Below are 19,982 nucleotides of genomic sequence, written 5' to 3'. Positions count from 1 at the left end.
TCAGGCCTTGTATGCTTTAGGGCACTGCTTGCTACTGTTGCTGGCCTCTTTCCCTTTGAGCTTTTTATTTCAGACCCTTTGGGGAGTCCAGAGGAGCCAGCTAAGGTAGGTCAAATTACGATCCCTAAATTGATCCATCCCAGTCATTCAGAACTGCAGCCTGTTTGAGGTAGAAGGAAATTAAGTCTGGTAGGTACCAGATTCAAGATAGCAAACTTCTCAGTTACCCTCCAGGAGCCATTGTAATAGCAGAATCCTTAAAAGTAGACAAAAGCAGCCAGGTGGCAATCAGAAGGCAGAGGCAAGTAGATCTCTGTGAGTTCAAAGCCAGCCTGGTCTACAGAGCAAGTTCCAGGATAGCAGAGTTACACAGAGAGACCCTGTCTTGAAAAACAAACATAAAAGTAGACCAAGGCTGCAAAAGAAAGTGTGAGCGAAACTTGAGGGACCACCTTGTTAGTCTTTAAAGTAAAGGAAGGGACCATGACCCAAGGGATGTAGAGATAGATGCAAACTGGAAGAGGGGAGGAACAGATTTTCCCTGACCCCCCTAGGAGGAAACACAGTCCAGTAGACACTAATTCACAATTAACCCTGTGTCAGATTACCAACCACCTGAGCTGCTAAGACAACAAAACAGAAAACAGACCAGACCAGACCAGACCAGACCAGACCAGACCAGACCAGACCAGACCAGACCTGCTGTTTCAAGCTGCCTCTCACCAAATCCTCTCTGACTCCACTTGGGCAAAGATCTCAGCTTCTATCTCAGCTCTGCCACCTTCCACCTAGAGTCACAATTAGGCAACTGGGCCATTAGTTTCTTTCTCTTGACACTTAAACTACTGGGATAGCACTCAAGACCTGGCCCTCTCAACAAATATGGCAAATTCTGGTCTTTCACTTTTTTCGTTATCCTTATGTTATCCAAGAATCATCTCACAAACCACATGAACACCAATCTCAATCAGACATAGATAGTTTATTGAGTATACACCTCAGGGCTGATCTGTCAGGGCCATAGTTCAGATTTGGAAAGTGAACCATTACCTTGAATTAAGATTCTACAGGGTTCTTGTTTGTTTGATTGGTTGGTTTTTTCCCCCTTCCCTTCTCCCTCTCACTCCAGATCCTGCTCACTCCATTCCACTCGCTCTGGCCCTGCTCACTCTGGCCCAAAGGTTTATTTATTCATTCATTCATTTATTATATATGGACACTGTAGCTGTCTTCAGACACCCCCTAAAAAGGCACCAGGTCTCATCACAGATGGTTATGAGCCACCATGTGGTTGCTGGGAATTGAACCCAGGACCTCTGGAAGAGCAGTTGGTACTCTTAAGCGCTGAGCCTCCTCTCCAGCACCCCGTACAGGGTTTTAAAGCCTAAAATACACAAACATCTGTGTCAAGTTATTCCACCAATCAGAATTTAGGGATAGGAGACTTCCTTAGGAACATGTCTGTGTTGTATATTTATCCTGCTCCCATTGGTTGGGGTATTCACCTGTGGCAGAGGACTTACCTTGTCTAACATTCATGTCCTAACTTGTCAACCAGGATGGGACTTGTCTAGCATTCATATCTTAACTTGCCAACCAGGATGTCAGTTACGCACACACACATCTCTTTCTGCCAAGTAGGATGTCAGTTCCCAGAGAGTACTTAGGAACTTACACTTTACTCAACCACTATTCAAAATGGAAGCCTTATTCCAGATAGTTTCTTATATTGGGACAGGTGTCTCTCTTATATTGGGGTCCATCCCAGGGGCAACGTATAAAAGCAAATAAGAAGCTTATATGCAGGTACTGGAAGTGCTTCTGGGTGGTTGGTTATTGTAGATTTTTACAAAGCGTTCTGCTGGCTTCCAAGAGCACAGAACATAAGAGAATATGTAATCAACCTGGGCATGAGAGAGTTTCCTAGTACCAGCAGAAACAACATGTGAAAAGGTTTCATTATAATATTAGTAGTAGCACAAAATATCAGGCTAGCCAGCTAACAGTTACCTAGGTCTCACCATTGCATCTAGGCTTTAGTATTTTACCTAGACCTTAACAACTGTGTCTCCTGTCTTCACTCTTAGTGGTTTCCTTTCTGGTACCTATCTAGCCTGAGATTTATCTGTTAAGAATTGTCATTCCACCCATTTGAGGAATACAGGGTCTCTCTCCCACTGAATTCATATCAGGTTATGTGTGTTTAGTGTGTTGGGTATGTGTGTATAGCATACGTAATGTGTTTGGTGTGTGCATGTGTGTAGTGTGTGTGTGTGAAGTGGGAACTTAAGGGTTCTTTGGAAAGTCGGTTGGATGGTGTTTTGCTGGGGCAAACACATGAAGGAACATTAAGCAGAAGTGGACACAGGTAAAAGACTAAGGCATTGTGAAGGAACATTTAGCTTAACCAGACACAGGAAAAAGGATGTTCTGCTAAAGCAGGTATGTGGAAGAACACACGAGGAAGGATTCTTCCCTAAGGACACGAATGTATTGCTCATACATTGTGTAGCTGACATACATTGCGTAGTTGAGCTGCATTTGTCAGGACTCCATAGAGAGAAATGCACCAAAAAACTCCTGGTGGTGTGCTACAATTTCTTGCCACTTCCGAGGACTAAGGCTGATTGGCAGAGTGATGTCAGCTGAGACAGATACATGTGCTGAGACAAAACATGTCCTGAGACAAGACACATAGAAGACACATGATGTTTGGAGGGTGTAAATAGAACTCCACAGACATTGATGGAGGCTAAGCTGGACTTACAGAACTAGTTATACAGTGCTTGTGGGTCTTGAGTCTTTGCTGAGCTGAGCTGAGCTGAGCTGAGCTGAGCTGAGCTGAGCTGAGCGAGACACAGCTGAGAACTTCTGGAGTTCCTCCGGGTTCCTCCTACTAACTCGTGCCAAGGCTGAGGCCTGGCTGTCTCTGCTAGATAGTGCCACTGCTGCTGATTCGTGTTTACTATCCCTGCTCTACCGAACTGGACTACTGGTAGCTCTGTAAAGTGTTTGTGAGTAGATCAAGCTGCCACTACTAACCTGTAAACTTCACTCTCAATTTCAAGACAACAAGATGAGAGTTACTCTAAAGAACCTTTTTAAACAGGTCCACTTCCCCCATATCCTTTCTTTCCCACAACCTCTTTTGGGGGGGAGGTTAAAGCATTTAAGAACCATCATTAAAATAGGCTTTGAAAAATATTATGTTATGTGCGCGTGTGTGTTTGCGTGTGCGTGTGTGTGTGTGTGTGTGCGTGTGTGTGTACGTGTGTACATGTACACAATTGTGCTCATGGGTAGGCCAGTGTTGAATGTCCTGCCTTTATCACTTGGCATCTTTGACACTGTATCTCACTGAACTACACTATTTTGCGCTAAGCTGGCTGACCAGTAAGCTCGCAGGATCTGCCTGGCTCCACCCTGAAATGCTAGGGTTTACAGGCATGCACATGGTGCTTTTGTGAGGGTGATGCAGATTCAAACCAGGTTCTCATGCTTATGTGTTGAGCGCTCTTACCCACTGAACTATCTCTCTGGTCCTAAATCAAGCTATTTTTAAAATGTGATCATGGTTATGATTTTGTGTGGGTTATGTTAATTATGAAATAGAAGTGTCACTTGGCAACATGTGGCATGCTTTCTCTTATCCTTGAGACCACTGAATGGTGTCAGATGCTATTAGTGGTCCACAGAGTAGGGTATCAGGTAAAGCTACCCCTTGCCTCCTCCAGCCCTACCTCTGCGAAACCAGGGAAGTCTATCTCATGGGCAGCACTATGACACAACTGTCCTCTGTTTCTGAAATCAGGGTACATCCACGAAGGCTTCCTGGCTGTGCAACACGCTGTAGACAAAGCTATCATGCATTACCATGCCAACGCCTCTGCACACCAGCTGTTCCAGAAGCTCACGGTGATCACCAAAAGGTTCCCGTTCCCACCATACATCTCAGATCCATTCCTCATTGCCATCCAGTACCAGCTTCCTCTGCTGCTGATGCTGAGTTTCACCTACACCTCCCTCACCATCATCCGGGCTGTGGTGCAGGAGAAAGAGAAAAAACTAAAGGTAACCATCTGTGCATGGCTTTGCAGTAGACTGGCAAGTCAATTTGAGAATGCCGGATCCTGGGACTCCCTCGAAAGAATTGGCCTGTCTCAAGGCTGCTGCCATGAGCCAGGGCTCCTTCCTGTATGCTGGAACCATTAGAGCCAGGATGCAGTGTGGACACCTGTTATGGCACAGGGTCTTTGAAGTCCGGCTGCTGTGCTTAGATTCTGATAGTGGGGGTGCTTTCTGTCTCCATGCAGCACTTGGGGAGCTGGATTTTGGTTTGTTATGTTTTTTGTTTGTTTGGGGGTTTCAGCTTGGTTTGGTTTTTTTAATTTGCTTTTGTCAAGACAGTGATTCTCTATATAGCCTTGGCTGTCCTGTAACTCCCTTTGTCAATGTGGTCGGCCAGAGACCTGCCTGCCTTTGCCTTCCGAGTGCTGGGATTAAAGGCATGTGACACCACTGCCTTGTTTGCTTTTTGTTGTTCGTTATTGTTGTTTGGTTTTGTTGTTTGGTTTTGTTTCTGTTTTATATTCTCTTTATAATGTTGTTTCTTCTTTTCAAATATTTTTTCATATAATGTGTTTTGACTATGTTTTTCCCTTCTGTTAACTCCTTCAAGATCCTCCTAGGTTTTTTGGTCTTGATTTTTTGTTTTCAGTGCTAAAAATGGAACTCAGGGCTTCTTCTCTTGTTTTTGTTTTTGTTTTTCGAGACAGGGTTTCTCTGTATAGCCTTGGCAGTCCTGGAACTCACTCTGTAGACCAGGCTGGCCTCAAACTCAGAAATCCGCCTGCCTCTGCCTCCCAAGTGCTGGGATTACAGGCGTGCGCCACCACTGCCCGGCCTCAGGGCTTCAAGAATGTAAAAAAACTCCCCAGTGAGCCACACTGCCAGCAAAGAGCTGAGTGTTCACTTTCACTGCCACTGGCAGTCCAGCTTTAGACTCCCATACCCATAGGCAGTACTGGTCAGTGCAAGAGTTGGGTTTCCTCCTGGCATTTCCTGATCACCTGATAAACAGGAGAGAGGGGAAGGTGTGGTCAGAGGTGCTCCACATCACCTTACCCTGTTTGTCTACAGAGACAGAACGCACCCTTCCCTAAAAGGGTTCTGGGCTTCTCCTTCAAAGTGGGAACGAAAATGAATGTCTGCCCCCATCTCTTAATACATGTCCTCAGCCACAAACTGTCAAGGCTCACAGCCCAGGAGGCTGCTGGCAGTGTGGTCAGGATGGCAGAATCTGTCTGCCAGCCATGGGAGGGGACTTTAATGGCAGCTGCCACACCCGTGGCTTCTGGGAATCGTCTCGAGCTACGTGAAGACTTGGGAGCATCTCTTGAGAGTTTGGAGTGGCTCCTCAGCACACAAGGCTTCCCAGAAGGACTCAGAGAATTCATCAACTTAATACCTATTGGGTACCTGTGTCAGACATGAATGAGGCACAAGCAGAGAAGAGTTGCTTCCCAGCATGACAGAGCTTACTGGGCCCAGTTGGGAGATGACTTCGCTCTCATGAAGTGGAGCAGAGCCAGACCATACTGAGTTGTGGGCTGGAGATAGGATATCATGGTCTCCATCATGACTTAGGAAGAAAGGACAACTAATTGACAATCAGGGATAGCATCCCAGATAGGGTAGTGTGTGATGATGATAAAAGATAGAAAAAGCTAGATCTGTATCCCACGGGGCTAAGAGCTGTTGGACAAAAACTAGCATGCCAGACCACAGCCTTCTCTTTCCCTTCGGGTGCTGGATAATTCCTGCCTGTGCTGTAAGAATTACAGCTCTACCTCCCTACTCTATACATGGTACTGTATATATGTAAGCAGACCGGCACACGCAAGGCTATGGGGAAAAGCTAGCCGCATGCAAACAGGACAGGGCCCTACGGTGTGATGCTGTCTCCCGTTCCCAGGAGTATATGCGTATGATGGGGCTCAGCAGCTGGCTGCACTGGAGCGCCTGGTTCCTCATGTTCTTCCTGTTCTTCCTCATCGTGGTCTCCTTCATGACCCTGCTGTTCTGTGTCAAAGTAAGTGTGGCTTCTGTGAGGGCTCTGGAGAAGAGGGTACAGAGACCATTCATGGCCCCTGACCTCAGGGCAAGTGTTTCCCCTGCTGTAGAAGACGAGCAGGACTTCCGCTGACCTGCACCTTTAGATCTGCCTAGTTCCTGTCTGCCTTCCCTGCCTCACCTAGCCCGCCTGTCCTGCAGGTGAAGAAGGACATAGCCGTCCTTTCGAACAGTGATCCCTCCCTGGTTCTGGTCTTCCTGCTGTGCTTTGCAATCTCCTCCATCTCCTTCAGCTTCATGGTCAGCACCTTCTTCAGTAAAGGTGAGCCCTGTTGTTCCCCTTTAGGCCAGAGGACAAGGGTAACCCAAGTCCAGGGAAACTAAGGGGATTTATGCACAGTTAAGGAGTCAAGGGTATGTATTTTTAATGATCCAGAGGCTGGACTGAAGAGAGAACTCCTGAAAGACTGAGGCTTAATATAACTGGTTTGAGGGAAGGCAGACAGGAATGCAGGAAAGCTCATGAGCCTCCCAGAGTTCCCCAGGATGAAGCTGGGCGATGAATTGGGGGCAGAAAGCACCTGTGGTGGGCTGAGGAGGAGAGACAGGATGTGTTAGGGCACAGGGGGGTCGACAGAAGGCAAACGTGTCCACTGTGGACTGCTAAGAATACTAGAAATAGAAGCTTTATCCACTTGCCCCCTGCAATTGTGGTACATTCAAGGGTGGCTCTGCTCTTTGAGTTTTGAGTTCAGCTTGTTGGTGGTGCTTATGTTTTTTCCCTTGCTGCCTTCTGTTGGTCAGCGAATGCTTCCAATAGTATTTGGAGCTCCGATGGCTTGGAATATACAAACTACGTTTCTCTTAGTGATTACCCTTAGTTTGAAATGCTTTTAAAGGTCAGTCGATACCACACTGTGAATCCCAAGCTCCCTAGTACTTTTATTGTTTGAAAAACCACTTGCAAAATAGTAGTTTAGTTCCTATTTCCCCTTCAGGCTGTTGCCAGCCTGCTGTATGTGTACACATTTGTGTGTGTACTGCTTCAGGTGGGCAGAGGACCTGTACAAGGGGCCTGACAACGCCAGAAGAAGCTACAGTCCCCCAGTGCTGGGATTTGGGTGGGATGGGACTCTGACCACTGTCACTCCTGCAAGTCTCATGGCAAGTTTATAGCACCCCATGCTCTTTGTCCCCACAGCCAACATAGCAGCAGCCGTGGGTGGCTTCCTCTACTTCTTCACCTACACCCCCTACTTTTTCGTGGCTCCTCGGTACAACTGGATGACACTGAGTCAAAAGCTCTTGTCCTGTCTCCTATCTAATGTTGCCATGGCAATGGGAGCCCAGCTCATAGGAAAATTTGAAGCCAAAGGTGAGTCTTGTCCTCAGTAAGTCCTCAGATCCCCATTTCCTGATTCTTGCAGCTTAGGGAGCATCTTGCCAAAAGTGTTCCCAGCAGTTAGACTCACCTCAGGTGGAAGGTAGGCTGATTGGAACACCTGAGCTAGGCCTTCATTATAAAACAAGAACTGGGTGTGTACAGAGAGCTAGTTTGGCCCTAGTCTGATGGAGAAATAGCCCAGATAAGGCCAATAGAAGCCAAATACAACTAAGGGCTAAAACGCCCAGAGGTGGTGGTCACCAAGCTGCTCTGCCCAATGACTGGATTTTACCAGTTGGTTTCTGAGTCACTTCCTACTTTTGTTTTAAAGCTTTTTTAAAATGTATTTTTATTTTCATCTCTATGTGTGTATGTATGTGTGTGTGCGCACACACACACACACACACACACACACACACGTGAGAGAATGTGCTATAAAGTCAAAAAGAAGGTATCAGATCCCCAAGAGCTAGAGTTATGAGGTATGGCAAGCTATCTGATGTGGGTGCTGGGAATTCAACCCCATTCCCCTGGGAGCCACACATGCTCTTAAGCTATCTTGCTATCCCTTTAAAAACTTTTCTATTACATATTTTATTGTGAATGTTTGTATGTACACAAGCGCATACATGCACCACGGAGCATGTGTGAATGCCAACCCTGAGGAGTTGATCTCTGCTTTCACCATGTGAGTTCCTTCTTCCACACGAGCCTGGCAACAGAGCTCACTGAGTCATCAGGATTGTCCGTGCGTGCTGGTACCCCGAGCTGTCTAGTCAGCTCTCTTCCTTCTTCACACCTTCAGAGCAGTTGCGCAAGTGACCTCAAAGCCAGGGGATTTTGAGGTCTTTGAGTCAGCTCCCAGTTTTTGATGAGTATAGGGTTAGCATGTCCTCACTCCAGTACCCTCTGCAACCGTGAAGGCAGGGAATCCTGAGAGAGAAACCAGTGAGAGCCCTAGAAAAGCATGTTCTGATTGTTGTGAAATTTCCTGTCTTCAAACATCACGAAGGCCAAATGAGACCCTGGCTGGACTGACTGACTAGTGCATTCCTGCTTTTGTAAACCTCGTGATGCATACTCAGAGTTCAGAGGCTCCAAGCCTTTTATGACAAGGCCCCTGTGACTTATGGATTGGGCCAACCCCTCTCACAGGAGAACAATGGAGAGGGGACCACAGATTGGAACATGGCCCCCCTTCTCCTGTTCGCAGGACAGGTGAGGATATGGTAGCCATGTCTGGCCACTACACGTGACCCTGACATCCACTCTCGGGGGCTTTTCGTGCAGTTCAGCTTTTCTAGAAGAAGTGCAGTGCATGTAATCTACCTCCTTTTTTTTCTAAACAGGGTTCCTCTGTGCTCTGTGTAGCCCTGGCTGTTCTAAAACTCACTCTGTAGACCAGGCTGGCCTCAAACTCAGAGATCCATCTGCCTCTGCCTCCCGAGTGCTGGGATTATAGGCTTACACCACTACTGCACAGTTTGTAATCTACCTTCTTTTTTTCTTAAGAATTATTTATTTATTTTATGTATATAAGTACACTGCAGCTGTCTTCAGACACATCAGAAGAGAGCATCAGATCCCATTACAGATGGTTGTGAGCCACCATGTGGTTGCTGGGAATTGAACTCAAGACCTCTGAAGAGCAGTCAGTGCTCTTACCTGCTGAGCCGTCTCTCCAGCTACCTTCTTAAAGACTCACCTGAGATCATTTAAGATGTTCTTGGCTCTTCCACACCTAAATGTTCTCTAAGGCTAAATGATCCGTTCCTCCCAGTCATATGTCTTTGTCTGTTTGTATTGCTATCACAAAATACCTGAGATTGGGAAATTGGTGAAGAGCAGGAATTTATTTCTCAGTTCTAGAAGTTGGGAAGTCCTAAGATGTGAGATGGTAAGAGCCCAGTGGTTACTTCCAAGATGGCACCATGAATGTCATCTGTCACAGAGCAGGAGACTGAAAGAGACAAAATCCACTCCTGTAGGACCTTTTATATGACAGTGTTGTCCATTTATGCGGGCTGTCTCCCACACTGTTAACCTGGGAACTGAATTTCTGACCAGTGAACTTAAGATGGTGCATTCAAACCATACCACTGAGCAGTGTGGTCGCACCACTGAGGGCGCTTAAGCAGGACTTCTGTGAGTCTGAGGCCATCCTGGACCACGTGATGAGCTCCACACATGGGCTAGAGTGAAATCCCATCTTACAAACTAAAACAAAAGCAAGCAAACGACAATGACAAGACAGCTAAACGTGTGGGCCATATGCACATGTATGCATACATGGAACCAAGAACATATGGGCCATATGCATGTGTATGCACATATATAACCAATGAAATGCAAACCCATCTAGTCAGTTCACTTTTGAAAAATTTAAAGATGGGGGTTACAGAGATGGTTCACTGGCTAAGAGCACTGACTGATCTTCCAGAGGTCCTGAGTTCAATTCCCAGCAACCACATGGTGGCTCACAACCATCTGTAATGGGATCTGATGCCCTCTTCTGGTGTGTCTAAAGACAGATACAGAAATTTTTAAAAGACGTATGTAGTTGTGTGTGTGTGTGTGTGTGTGTGTGTGTCCGTGTCCTGCGCTCTATGGATCACATGCATGGATTACCTGTAGAGGTCAGAAGAGGGCGTTGGATGCCCTAGAACTGGAATTACAGAGGGTTGTTAGCCACCAGGTTGGTGCTAGGCATCAAACCAGATTCTCAGGAAGAAGTGCCATTGCTCTTAATCTCTGAGCTATCTCTCCTCTGAGCTTTGATAGTTCTGCAATTTACTGATTTTTTTTTTTTTTTACTGTACTGTTGTGTTTAAAACTTGAAGGAAGTTGGCTAGGGAAGGGATGTAGTGCAATTGGTAGTGTTTATCTAGGGTTCAATCTCTAACACACCATAAACTGCGGGTGATAGTACACACCTGTAATACCAGCACTAGGGAAGTGGAGCCAAAGGGATTAGAAGCTCAAGATCATTCACATCATTCTAATCTACACAGGAAGTTTGAGGTCAGCCTGGAATACAAGCCACCATTGGGGGAGGGGAGGGACTTGAAAGTTATCAGACTTGTTACAAAGTCTGTAAAGAGACAGTCAAGGTGACAGCACAGGGAAATTTGCATACAAGCATGAATACAGGCGCCATCAAGCGCTCCCAGGGCTCACCCTCCTAGCCAGCTCAAACAGTTCAGGACTGTTTCCCCATCCATCCTCCAGGCACTGGCGTCCAGTGGCGTGACCTCCTGAACCCTGTCAACATAGATGACGACTTCTGCTTTGGACAAGTGCTGGGAATGCTCCTGCTGGACTCGGCGCTCTACGGCCTGGTGACCTGGTACGTGGAGGCTGTCTTCCCGGGCCAGTTTGGCGTACCCCAGCCGTGGTACTTCTTCCTTATGGTGAGTACTGATGCCCCTGTTCTTCAAGCAGGCCACTTCTTGGGGGACAAAGGTGTCCCCGGCACTCAATTGGGACCCCTTTAAGTCCCAGAGCATGACACCTGCATAGGGCTGGGATAGAAAACTCTGACCTGTGCATGTGTCCTGAGGGCCCTTAAGATTTGTCCAGAGAGATGAAGCCCTGCCTCACCCCCAGAGTCTGAGACAAAAGGACACGGAAAGTAATTGGTGCACATAGCCTCTGCTGCCCCCAAACTTGCTTCTTTATTCATGAAAAATCTTTTTTTGTTGTTTTTGTTAGTTTGTTTGTTTTTTGAGACAGGGTTTCTCTGTGTAGCCCTGGCTGTCCTGGAACTCACTCTGTAGACCAGGCTGGCCTCGAACTCAGAAATCCACCTGCCTCTGCCTCCCAAGTGCTGGGATTAAAGGCATGCACCACCACTGCCCGGCTAGGCATGCCCTCTAATACTGAGATATATCCCCAGTATAACAAATATCTTACTGGGTTTTCTGCCTACAAAACAATGAAGCTTTTTTTTTTTTCCAGAAAGAGGGGCAGGCTTTAAGATAGATAACACTTCCCACTGCCAGAAAAACAAAACACTGTTGACGCCTGCTTGTGCCTCTGTGATACTTTTCTCATTGACAGAACGACTGACAAGAGTATCCTAGGGAAAGAAGGCTTTACTGTGGCTCATAGATTGAGAGGGAGGAGCGATGGCAGCAGGGACATGATGCTACGTGGCATCTCCATTCGGGAAGCAGATGTCCTGAGTGCCCGCGCTCAGCCTGTTTCCCCTTTCTCTTCAGTCATGGATGATACAATCTATATTTAATGTGGGTCTTCCCACCCCACCCAGCACCCAATCCAGAGACTCCCTGGGAGACACACCCAGAAGTTTGTCTCCTGGTTGATCCTAGATGCTGTGGAGTTGACAGCACTGGTCATCGGAGCCTCTTCAGACTTGCCCTGTGCACTTTCTACCTGGCCCCTGTCGATAATTTGCTTAATAAAAATGGGCCATGTTACAAACCAGATGGAAAACTGGTTTTTATTCTAACAGTGTTTCTGTTATCTTAAGCGAACACATGTACCTGTGTATATCTATTTATAAATGCAGTTCTTTAGACTTTTATGTAGCCATATTTATAAATATATTGTTAATTTAGCAATGTATTTTTACCTAAATATCTAGCTTTTTTAATGAATGAGCTTCATTTAATGACCACATAGCATCCCCGTATAAGGCCTCACCATTACTAACAGTTTCCAACTGATAATTAGGTTCACTTTTTTTATTGTTTTGATTCAGCAAGTATTTGTCAAGTATCAGCTGTTGTATTTCATCAAATGCACGGCAGAACCTATTGCTAGACCCTGTCTATAGCTGTGGATGGGAAATGCTACCATTAAACTATGGCCTTTAGTTATGTGAAACCCATTTGACTTCACGGTCACTTTACATGTGAGATGCATCCACTACTACCAGTGCAGTATCCCTCTGTGTACTGGGAACAGAACTAACAGGTCCTCACCAGGCAGCTTTCTCTCTGGTGTCCCTGTCCACAGGGAACCTGCCGCCATGGTAAGCAGGGAAGGCTGAGACACAGCCTCCTTCCTCTTAGGCTCTGACAGTGCTCTGGCCCAGGATACTCAATGTCTCTTCATACACTGACAAGTTCCCTTTTCTCTCTGTTAAATCTGAGTTTCACAACAGTCCACTCTTGTACCCATTTACCAGATTAGGAAAGCAAGAGTTAGAGCTTTTCCAGGTACAATCAAATCAAGACATGTGCTGGAGTCGAAGAGAGTGTCAGGTCATGTTTTGCCTGTTTGGTGTGTCAATGATAATTATTTTGTTGATTGCAAACAAAACGGACCGACACTACTGACTGTGGCATCCATCTGCCTCCATCCCAGCCCTCCTACTGGTGTGGGAATCCAAGGACTGTGGTGGGGAAGGAGGAGGAAGGCAGCGACCCAGAAAAGGCTCTCAGAAACGAGTACTTTGAAGCCGAGCCGGAGGACTTGGTGGCTGGGATCAAGATCAAGCACTTGTCCAAGGTGAGGCCTTGAAGGCAGACAGGTCATCGGCAAGTACTTTCTCCTGCAGGTGCCCCCGCCAGCTGCCCTGAGCACCTGAAGGAGGATGGGATTCCCTCCTGGCAGCTGCTCTCCACCCACTCTGCAGGACATAGACATAGACCATCCCTCTACCTCTGGTCACATGCTGGCAGGCATTGTGTTGTGGCACTGTGACCATACAGTCCTGGGTGCACCTCTCACTGGCCTCTCAGTTCATGCCACACCAGATGCACAGTGACAAAAAGGAGGTCATGTAGGGGCTAACAGGGCGTTGTAACCTCGGCCCCACAACTCAGTTCTGTGTGGATTCAGGATTATAGGACTTGGTTTAGTATCCTGAGATGTTAGTGTCAAGTTCCAAAGGGAAAGGGAGGCCCTGGGGGCCACAGGAAGTCAAGGCAGCCTCTGACGTACCTACAGGTGTTCCAAGTGGGTAATAAGGACAAGATGGGCATCAGAGACCTGACCCTGAACCTCTATGAAGGACAGATAACAGTCCTCCTGGGCCACAACGGTGCTGGGAAGACCACGACCATGTCTATGCTGACAGGTAGGTAAGGTAGCCCCATGGCCGTCTGTGCCTGGCAGGCCCTTCCCCTCCGTCTGCTTTACATCAGCCACAGACTTGTTTTCCCACAGGGCCTTAGTCCTTCCCTGTGAGAAGTGACATGTGTTTAGAGCCAGTAAAGTTTTAGCCCCGAGACCCAGGGGAGCACCTGAGGAGGTGTTGAATGGTTCCCACCCTACCTCAGCCTCTGTCTAGGAATGCCCAAACCAAAACAAATAAGAGGAATTCTCCAGTCACAGAAGAACATATCCACCCCGTGTTGATTGACTCCAACCCCCTGTGCTGAGCTAGGGAGGTGACTGAGTGGTGGAGTGACTGGCATTCATTGAGCCCCAGTGGGCTCAGTCCTAGTACCCATGGGAAAAAGTACGGGATAAAAAGAGGAAAGGCGGGAACCTGTCACCCCTAGTGTGTTCACCATGTGAGCTTCTCCTTGTCTTCCTGGAACATTGAGGTGCTTGTCAGAGCACACACTGTGATGTTGAAAGTGGGGCTAGTGATCGGAATGGATTCAGTACCTACACACCTGTGTGAGAGAGACACAGCCAGAGAGAATGAGGTTCTTCATTATGATAAAGTGGTGTGCCCTGTAACAGAGCTGGAGCCCCATCGTCCTGTCTCCTACTGCTCGGCTGGATAGAACCTAACATGGAAAAATGTAGGGTCCCTCTTGTGGACAAGATCCTCAGTAAAATGGGGGAAGTAGCTTACGTGAGTCAAGGAGGCCGTGTACCTCGCACAAGATCTTCATAATGAATTTGGGGCCTTTGATTCGGCTTCAGGTCTCTTCCCCCCTACCAGTGGGCATGCTTATATTCATGGATATGAGATTTCCCAAGACATGGTTCAGATCCGCAAGAGCTTGGGCCTGTGTCCCCAGCATGACGTCCTGTTTGACAACCTGACAGTGGCAGAACATCTCTACTTCTATGCACAGGTGAGTCTGTGGGTGACAGGGACACGTGGGTGGTGACATTCCCTTGCTAATATACCTAGGGATTTTGTGGCTGCCCCAGTATACCATTATCCTCACAGGAGTCTGTTCTGGGGAGCTATTCCATGGAAGCAAGGGTAGTCGTGTAGGGATAAGCAGAGTCCAGAAATGTCAAGGGAGGACATCTCTGGAGCCAGAGAACTTGCTGGATGGTTTAGTTCCTGTCAACCCCACCTGCCTCATCTCCTCTCATCCCTGCCTTTCAGCTGAAAGGCCTTTCTCTCCAGAAGTGCCCTGAAGAAGTCAAGCAGATGCTGCACATCCTCAGTCTGGAGGACAAGCGGGACTTGCGGTCCAAGTTCCTGAGTGGGGGGATGAAGCGCAAGCTCTCCATTGGCATCGCCCTCATAGCGGGCTCTAAGGTATAGGGTGGGGGGTCTGGCCACTCGATGCAGCCAAGTCAGGCTCCCATACAAGGACAAACCCAGGGTGGTGACGACAGCTTGTCAAAACCCCAAGCAAGCTGCAGAAGGCCACATGGCACAGCCATCCTAAGCCTGAGAGTGGCCTTATTATTGTCACATGATTTCCTTCACCTCTGCCCTCTAGGTGCTGATGTTAGACGAACCCACCTCAGGCATGGATGCAGTGTCCAGGAGGGCCATCTGGGACCTTCTTCAGCAGCAGAAGAGTGACCGTACGGTCCTGCTGACCACTCACTTCATGGATGAAGCTGACCTGCTGGGAGACCGCATCGCCATCTTGGCCAAGGGGGAGCTCCAGTGCTGTGGGTCTTCACTGTTTCTCAAGCAGAAATACGGTGAGCAGTGTGGAGATGTAGTCCAGGTCAGCCTCATGACAAGGCCAGTGCCACTACTCTCTGTGACAGTAACTGGGCAAGCAATCTTTACACAGAGGTTTGTGGGAATGGTAAAACATGGTATCTTGTGTGGTGGGGCTCTCAGTGAGCCACAACAGGACTACCAAAGGCCAGAACCAGAGGGAGTCGACAGGAGCCCTGCGAGTGGTCACCACTGCTTTCCCACGTGGAGCTCTCAGAGTGGCCGGGAGTCACCGCACAACCCAGTCCAGCAGGTGGCGACATAGGCCAGGCCTCACTGCTGTGTAGAATAGCTGGCTTTCTGTTGTTACTTCCTGGTCTAACATTACATACCTGGCTCCTACCCTCATACAAGAGTACCCTTCCCCACAAAATGCCCCATGGTCCACATCTCACCTCTCTGCTGTGCCAAGCACATACCCTTAGAGATCCCCAACATAACCAGAGTAGCTTAGACAGGGCCTCAACGTCCTGAGTGACCACATGCCTAGTGAAGATCCTGGGGTACCTTTATCAAGAAGGAGTGGTCCCCATCCTACTCGAGAGTTCTACTTGCCACTTGCCTGTCTGCCTAGTTAGCCTGCTCATTGATTGCCCTGTGTCCAACACCCTTGTCTCTGAAGAGAATAAGAATGGCCATTTCCTGCAAAGCATTCTTGGATAAGAAGCCAGAGAAACCGAGTATGCACAGAGTAGTCGCAGCTCCTGCTGTGTCCCTTCCTTGCAGCAGTGGTCCGCATGAGTCCCACAGTGCAGACACACTCACGTGCTCAGGTTACTGCTGTGGTTTTACCCTCAGGAGGTCTCTGGCTTCCAGTAAGCATGCCTGGCTACATTCAGTGACCAGTCCCCAGCACCAAGTAGGTTGTGGGAGGTAACACTCGGTGCTGCATGGAAGAGACGGAGAAGCATCTGCTCTGGCCCATTTGCAACCTGTTGTGTAGATGCTTCCCCATGATCCTGCCTGGCATGGCAGAAGAAGTGGGACCTCTGGTGGGCCTAACACTTGGTCCACGTGTTGCAGGAGCCGGCTACCACATGACGCTGGTAAAAGAACCACACTGCAATCCTGAAGGAATCTCTCAGCTAGTGCACCACCATGTCCCCAATGCCATGCTGGAGAGCCATGCTGGGGCTGAGCTGTCCTTTATTCTTCCCAAGGAAAGCACACACAGGTATGTGTCCTAGAGAACACACAGATCCAGATCCAGGAAGGCCCCGTGGCTGGGAGGGCTCCATACCCTCTCTGTTACGACTACTGGGCACCTCTCAGTCTTTAGGTTGCAGGGTGGGGATGAAGCACCTACTGGACTGAAATTGCTTACCTTACTATTTATTTCTTATTAATCATTACTGCAGAGAGAGATATTGCTTGTACCTGAGGAGGACAGACATACATCAGACAGGCTAAAAAAGCATTCACTTCTTGTCTGCATCCATACCCACACAGGAACTACCTTCTAACACCAGCGTAAATTTATAAAAGCTATTGCCAAGTGTGGTGGTGTATGCCTGTAATCCTAGCACTTGGGAGACAGAGGCAAGAGCATCATTTCAAGGTCATCCTCAACTACATAGTGAGTTCAAAGCCAGCCTAGGCTGCATGAGACCCTACTTTAACCTCCCTCCAAAAATAAGTAAATAAATTTTAAAAACATTATGTAGAAGTACAAACAGTTATTTGTGAGGCTACCATGCATTTGCAGACAAATTGTGAGTGTTCATAACCTCTGTCTCAGGACTAGAAACAAATGGTCAGCTCCTGATCCTTTTCCTTCCTTCCTTCCTTCCTTCTTTTCTTTTCTTCCTTTTTTCCTTTTTTTCTTTTTCTTTCTTCAACAATATAAAACATTTTACAAACGTAGAAAGTCCCTGACTTTAAAAATTCCAACGTTTCAAAATCTTAGTTTCCGATGGGCAGTGGTGCCTCACTCCTTTAACCCCAGCACTCAAGACAGAGGTGGGCAGATCACTGAGTTCAAGGCCAACCTGGTCTACAGAGCAAGTTCCAGGACAGCCAGGGCTGTCACACACAGAGCAACCCTGTCTCAAACAAATAAACAAAAAGCCTAAAATCTCTAGAAGAACTTCAAAATCTCATCTAAAAGTTGGAGTCTCTCAACTGTGGACTCCTGTAAAAGAAAAAAAAAAAAGTTAAATACTTTCTTATTTCAAGAGGGAAGAACCAGACACAGTCACAACCAAATCACAGCAAAAGCAGACTCCATCTGTGTAAATAAGACAGTGTCCAACGTCTGATTCCCTGATGGTTTTCTGGGATCCTCAGACTTGGGTCGCTTTCCTGGCACCCTCTACACCACAGGCAGATTGTCTCCTGGTCTCAGGCTGGCTCCACTCAACAGCTGCTGTCCTTGGTGGTCGTCCCATGGTACTGGCATCTCCAAAATGCTGGGCTCTGCTGCTACTGGGCTGCACGTTCACCAACAGGCTCTCCTGGGCTCTCGAAGAATTCTAGCTCTGCCACACAGTGCCAAGCCTCAGATGCTCGACTCCTCCATGCTTTCAGGACCAGTACTACCAGGGGAGACCCTTACACATGACCAAGTGTGGCTCCCAGAATGAGATACCTGATGAGGCCACCTCTGGAACACAGCTGCCATGGGCTGGCTTTGAGGAAACACTTCCCAGAAGGTTTTTCTTTAATGATCCTGGTCTTAATCCCAGTTAATTTCTCAACTCCAGCTGAATAGCATTGATCGTCCCAGCAAAGCACAGGTTTCATGTTAGTGACCCTGGTATCTCGTGAAGCACAGCAGATTCACCATCCCCATTAACTAGGACCACAAATTAACTCAAAAAGTATGCAGCAGCCTCAATAGAGTGACTTAGACACCCCACCCCCGAACTACAGGACCCAGGCCTCCATCCTCTGCATTTCTGTTAACACCTTTTTAGCTCCCACAAAACAGCTCACCAAAAGTTGGACACAGAATGGCTCTTCTAACCCAAAGTTGCAAAGTCCACAATCCTCTCAAAAGCACACAGTCAGGTCTCTCTCGGCAATCCTTGTACCAATGTCTGTCTTACTTAGGGTTACTATTGCTTTGATGAAACACCATGACCAAAAGCAAGTTAGAGAGGAAAGGGTTTGTTTTGCTTACACTACCATATGACTGTTCCTCACTGAAAGAAGTCAGGGCAGGAACCTGGAGGCAGGAGCTGATGCAGAGGTGGAGCCTTGCTGCTTACTGGCTTGCTCCTCACTGCTTCTCAAAGCTTGCTCAGCCTGCTTTCTTGTAGAACACAGGACCACCAGCTGAGATGGCCCCGCCCACAATGACTGAGCCCTCCCCCAACAATCACTAGTTAAGAAAACGCCTTACAGGCTTGCCTGCGGCCTCGCTTATGAATGATTTGCCTGTATGTGTGTCTAAGTGTTACATGTCTACAGTGCTGCCAGAAGCCAGAAGGGGGTGCTGGGAGCTGAACCCAGGTCCTCTGCAAGAGCAGTGTTTGCTCCTCTGAGCCATCTGTCCAGTGCAGCGATGCAGGTTTATGGTAACACGATGTCCCATAGCTTGGGTGCCCAGCATGGTTTAAAACTCTACTTATACACACTCGTTTCACATTTTCCAAAAACCTGTGTCAGTCATACCGTTTTTAGGGAGCCCATGTCTCTGTCATCAATGACTGTCCCTGCACAGATCCCCAAGAGCAAAACAGTCACTGCCAAATATCCTTCTGGAAGAAGGAGCTCTCTTCCCTTCCTGTCATCAGGATAAGACCATGCAACTCTTTTTGGTGGTGGTGGGGAGGACAGGGTCTCATTATGTATCTCTGGCTGTCCTGGAACTCATCTATAAATCAGGCTGGCCTCAAACTCATAAATCCACCTGCCTCTGCCTCCTAGTGCTGGGGTCAGAATGTGCACTTCCACACCCAGCAGAGAACATGTACCTTTCTCGTGGTTGCTTGCTTTGAGTAAATTTTTGTTGTTATTGTTTAGTAGTCGGTTGGTTAGTTAGTTAGTTAGTTAGTTAGTTAGTTAGTTAGTTTTTTAAAGCAAGGTTTTCTCTCTGTAGCCCTGACTGTCCTGGAACTCACTCTGTAGACCAGGCTGTCCTCGAACTCAGCGGTCTGCCTGCCTCTGCCTCTGAGCACCACCACAGCCTGGCTTCAGTAGCTGCTGAAGAGGTGGACAAATGCCTGACTGCCACCTCTGTCGATTCTGCCAGCCAGGGGCAGACTGGTTTCACAGGGGTTGCCTTGGGTTGCTCCCTCTGGGTGGTATCTTTGGTGGTTATGTGTCGCTTCTAGATGTTCATAACTAGCGAGCGTGTGGCCCCAGGACCGTCGTTATATCCACTGCTCCAGTGAAGCTTCTGTATGGCTCCACCGTTCGTGGGCGCGTTTGACCTCGTGCTGCTGTTTGCCATTTCCTGTGTTGGGCGCCACATCTGTTCTGCTGTGATTTCTTACAATTCTCAATATTCCACTGCCCTACCCAACTAGTAGTCATCAGAAGGTTGGCTGTACGAGCGCGTGCTTGCTTGCTCGGCTCTCAGGTTGTTGGAAGTTCTTTTCTGGTCTCAGAGCCCAAGTCCAAGTTTTCTGCTCAAAAGCAGAAAAATGAGCAGGATGACATAGTAACCCCTGACCTCTCCTCTAAGGTTCTCCATGAACCTAAAACTGCTCAAAAAAACTAAGAACTCAGGATGGAAGTGTA

General features: G+C 47.8%; 1 protein-coding gene across 4 annotated transcripts in view; it reads left to right on the top strand.

Moving 5' to 3' along the window:
- The window catches only part of Abca3 (ATP binding cassette subfamily A member 3), a 55,169-nt gene that overhangs the window by 18,670 nt on the left and 16,517 nt on the right, over window positions 1–19,982 (top strand). For all 4 annotated transcript variants that reach the window (XM_034506099.2, XM_076937215.1, XM_076937216.1 and 1 more), the window contains 11 exons: window positions 3,812–4,071; window positions 5,975–6,091; window positions 6,274–6,394; window positions 7,274–7,447; window positions 10,685–10,866; window positions 12,788–12,931; window positions 13,373–13,502; window positions 14,303–14,457; window positions 14,721–14,876; window positions 15,064–15,274; window positions 16,320–16,470. In XM_034506099.2, coding sequence (XP_034361990.1) covers window positions 3,812–4,071; window positions 5,975–6,091; window positions 6,274–6,394; window positions 7,274–7,447; window positions 10,685–10,866; window positions 12,788–12,931; window positions 13,373–13,502; window positions 14,303–14,457; window positions 14,721–14,876; window positions 15,064–15,274; window positions 16,320–16,470 — 1,801 coding nt within the window. The remainder of the gene's footprint in view (window positions 1–3,811; window positions 4,072–5,974; window positions 6,092–6,273; window positions 6,395–7,273; window positions 7,448–10,684; window positions 10,867–12,787; window positions 12,932–13,372; window positions 13,503–14,302; window positions 14,458–14,720; window positions 14,877–15,063; window positions 15,275–16,319; window positions 16,471–19,982) is intronic.

Source organism: Arvicanthis niloticus, chromosome 6, assembly GCF_011762505.2.
Source record: "Arvicanthis niloticus isolate mArvNil1 chromosome 6, mArvNil1.pat.X, whole genome shotgun sequence".
Lineage (NCBI taxonomy): Eukaryota > Metazoa > Chordata > Mammalia > Rodentia > Muridae > Arvicanthis > Arvicanthis niloticus.
The sequence above is the reverse complement of the archived record's forward strand: the minus strand, read 5'-3'. Positions and strand labels throughout refer to the sequence as shown.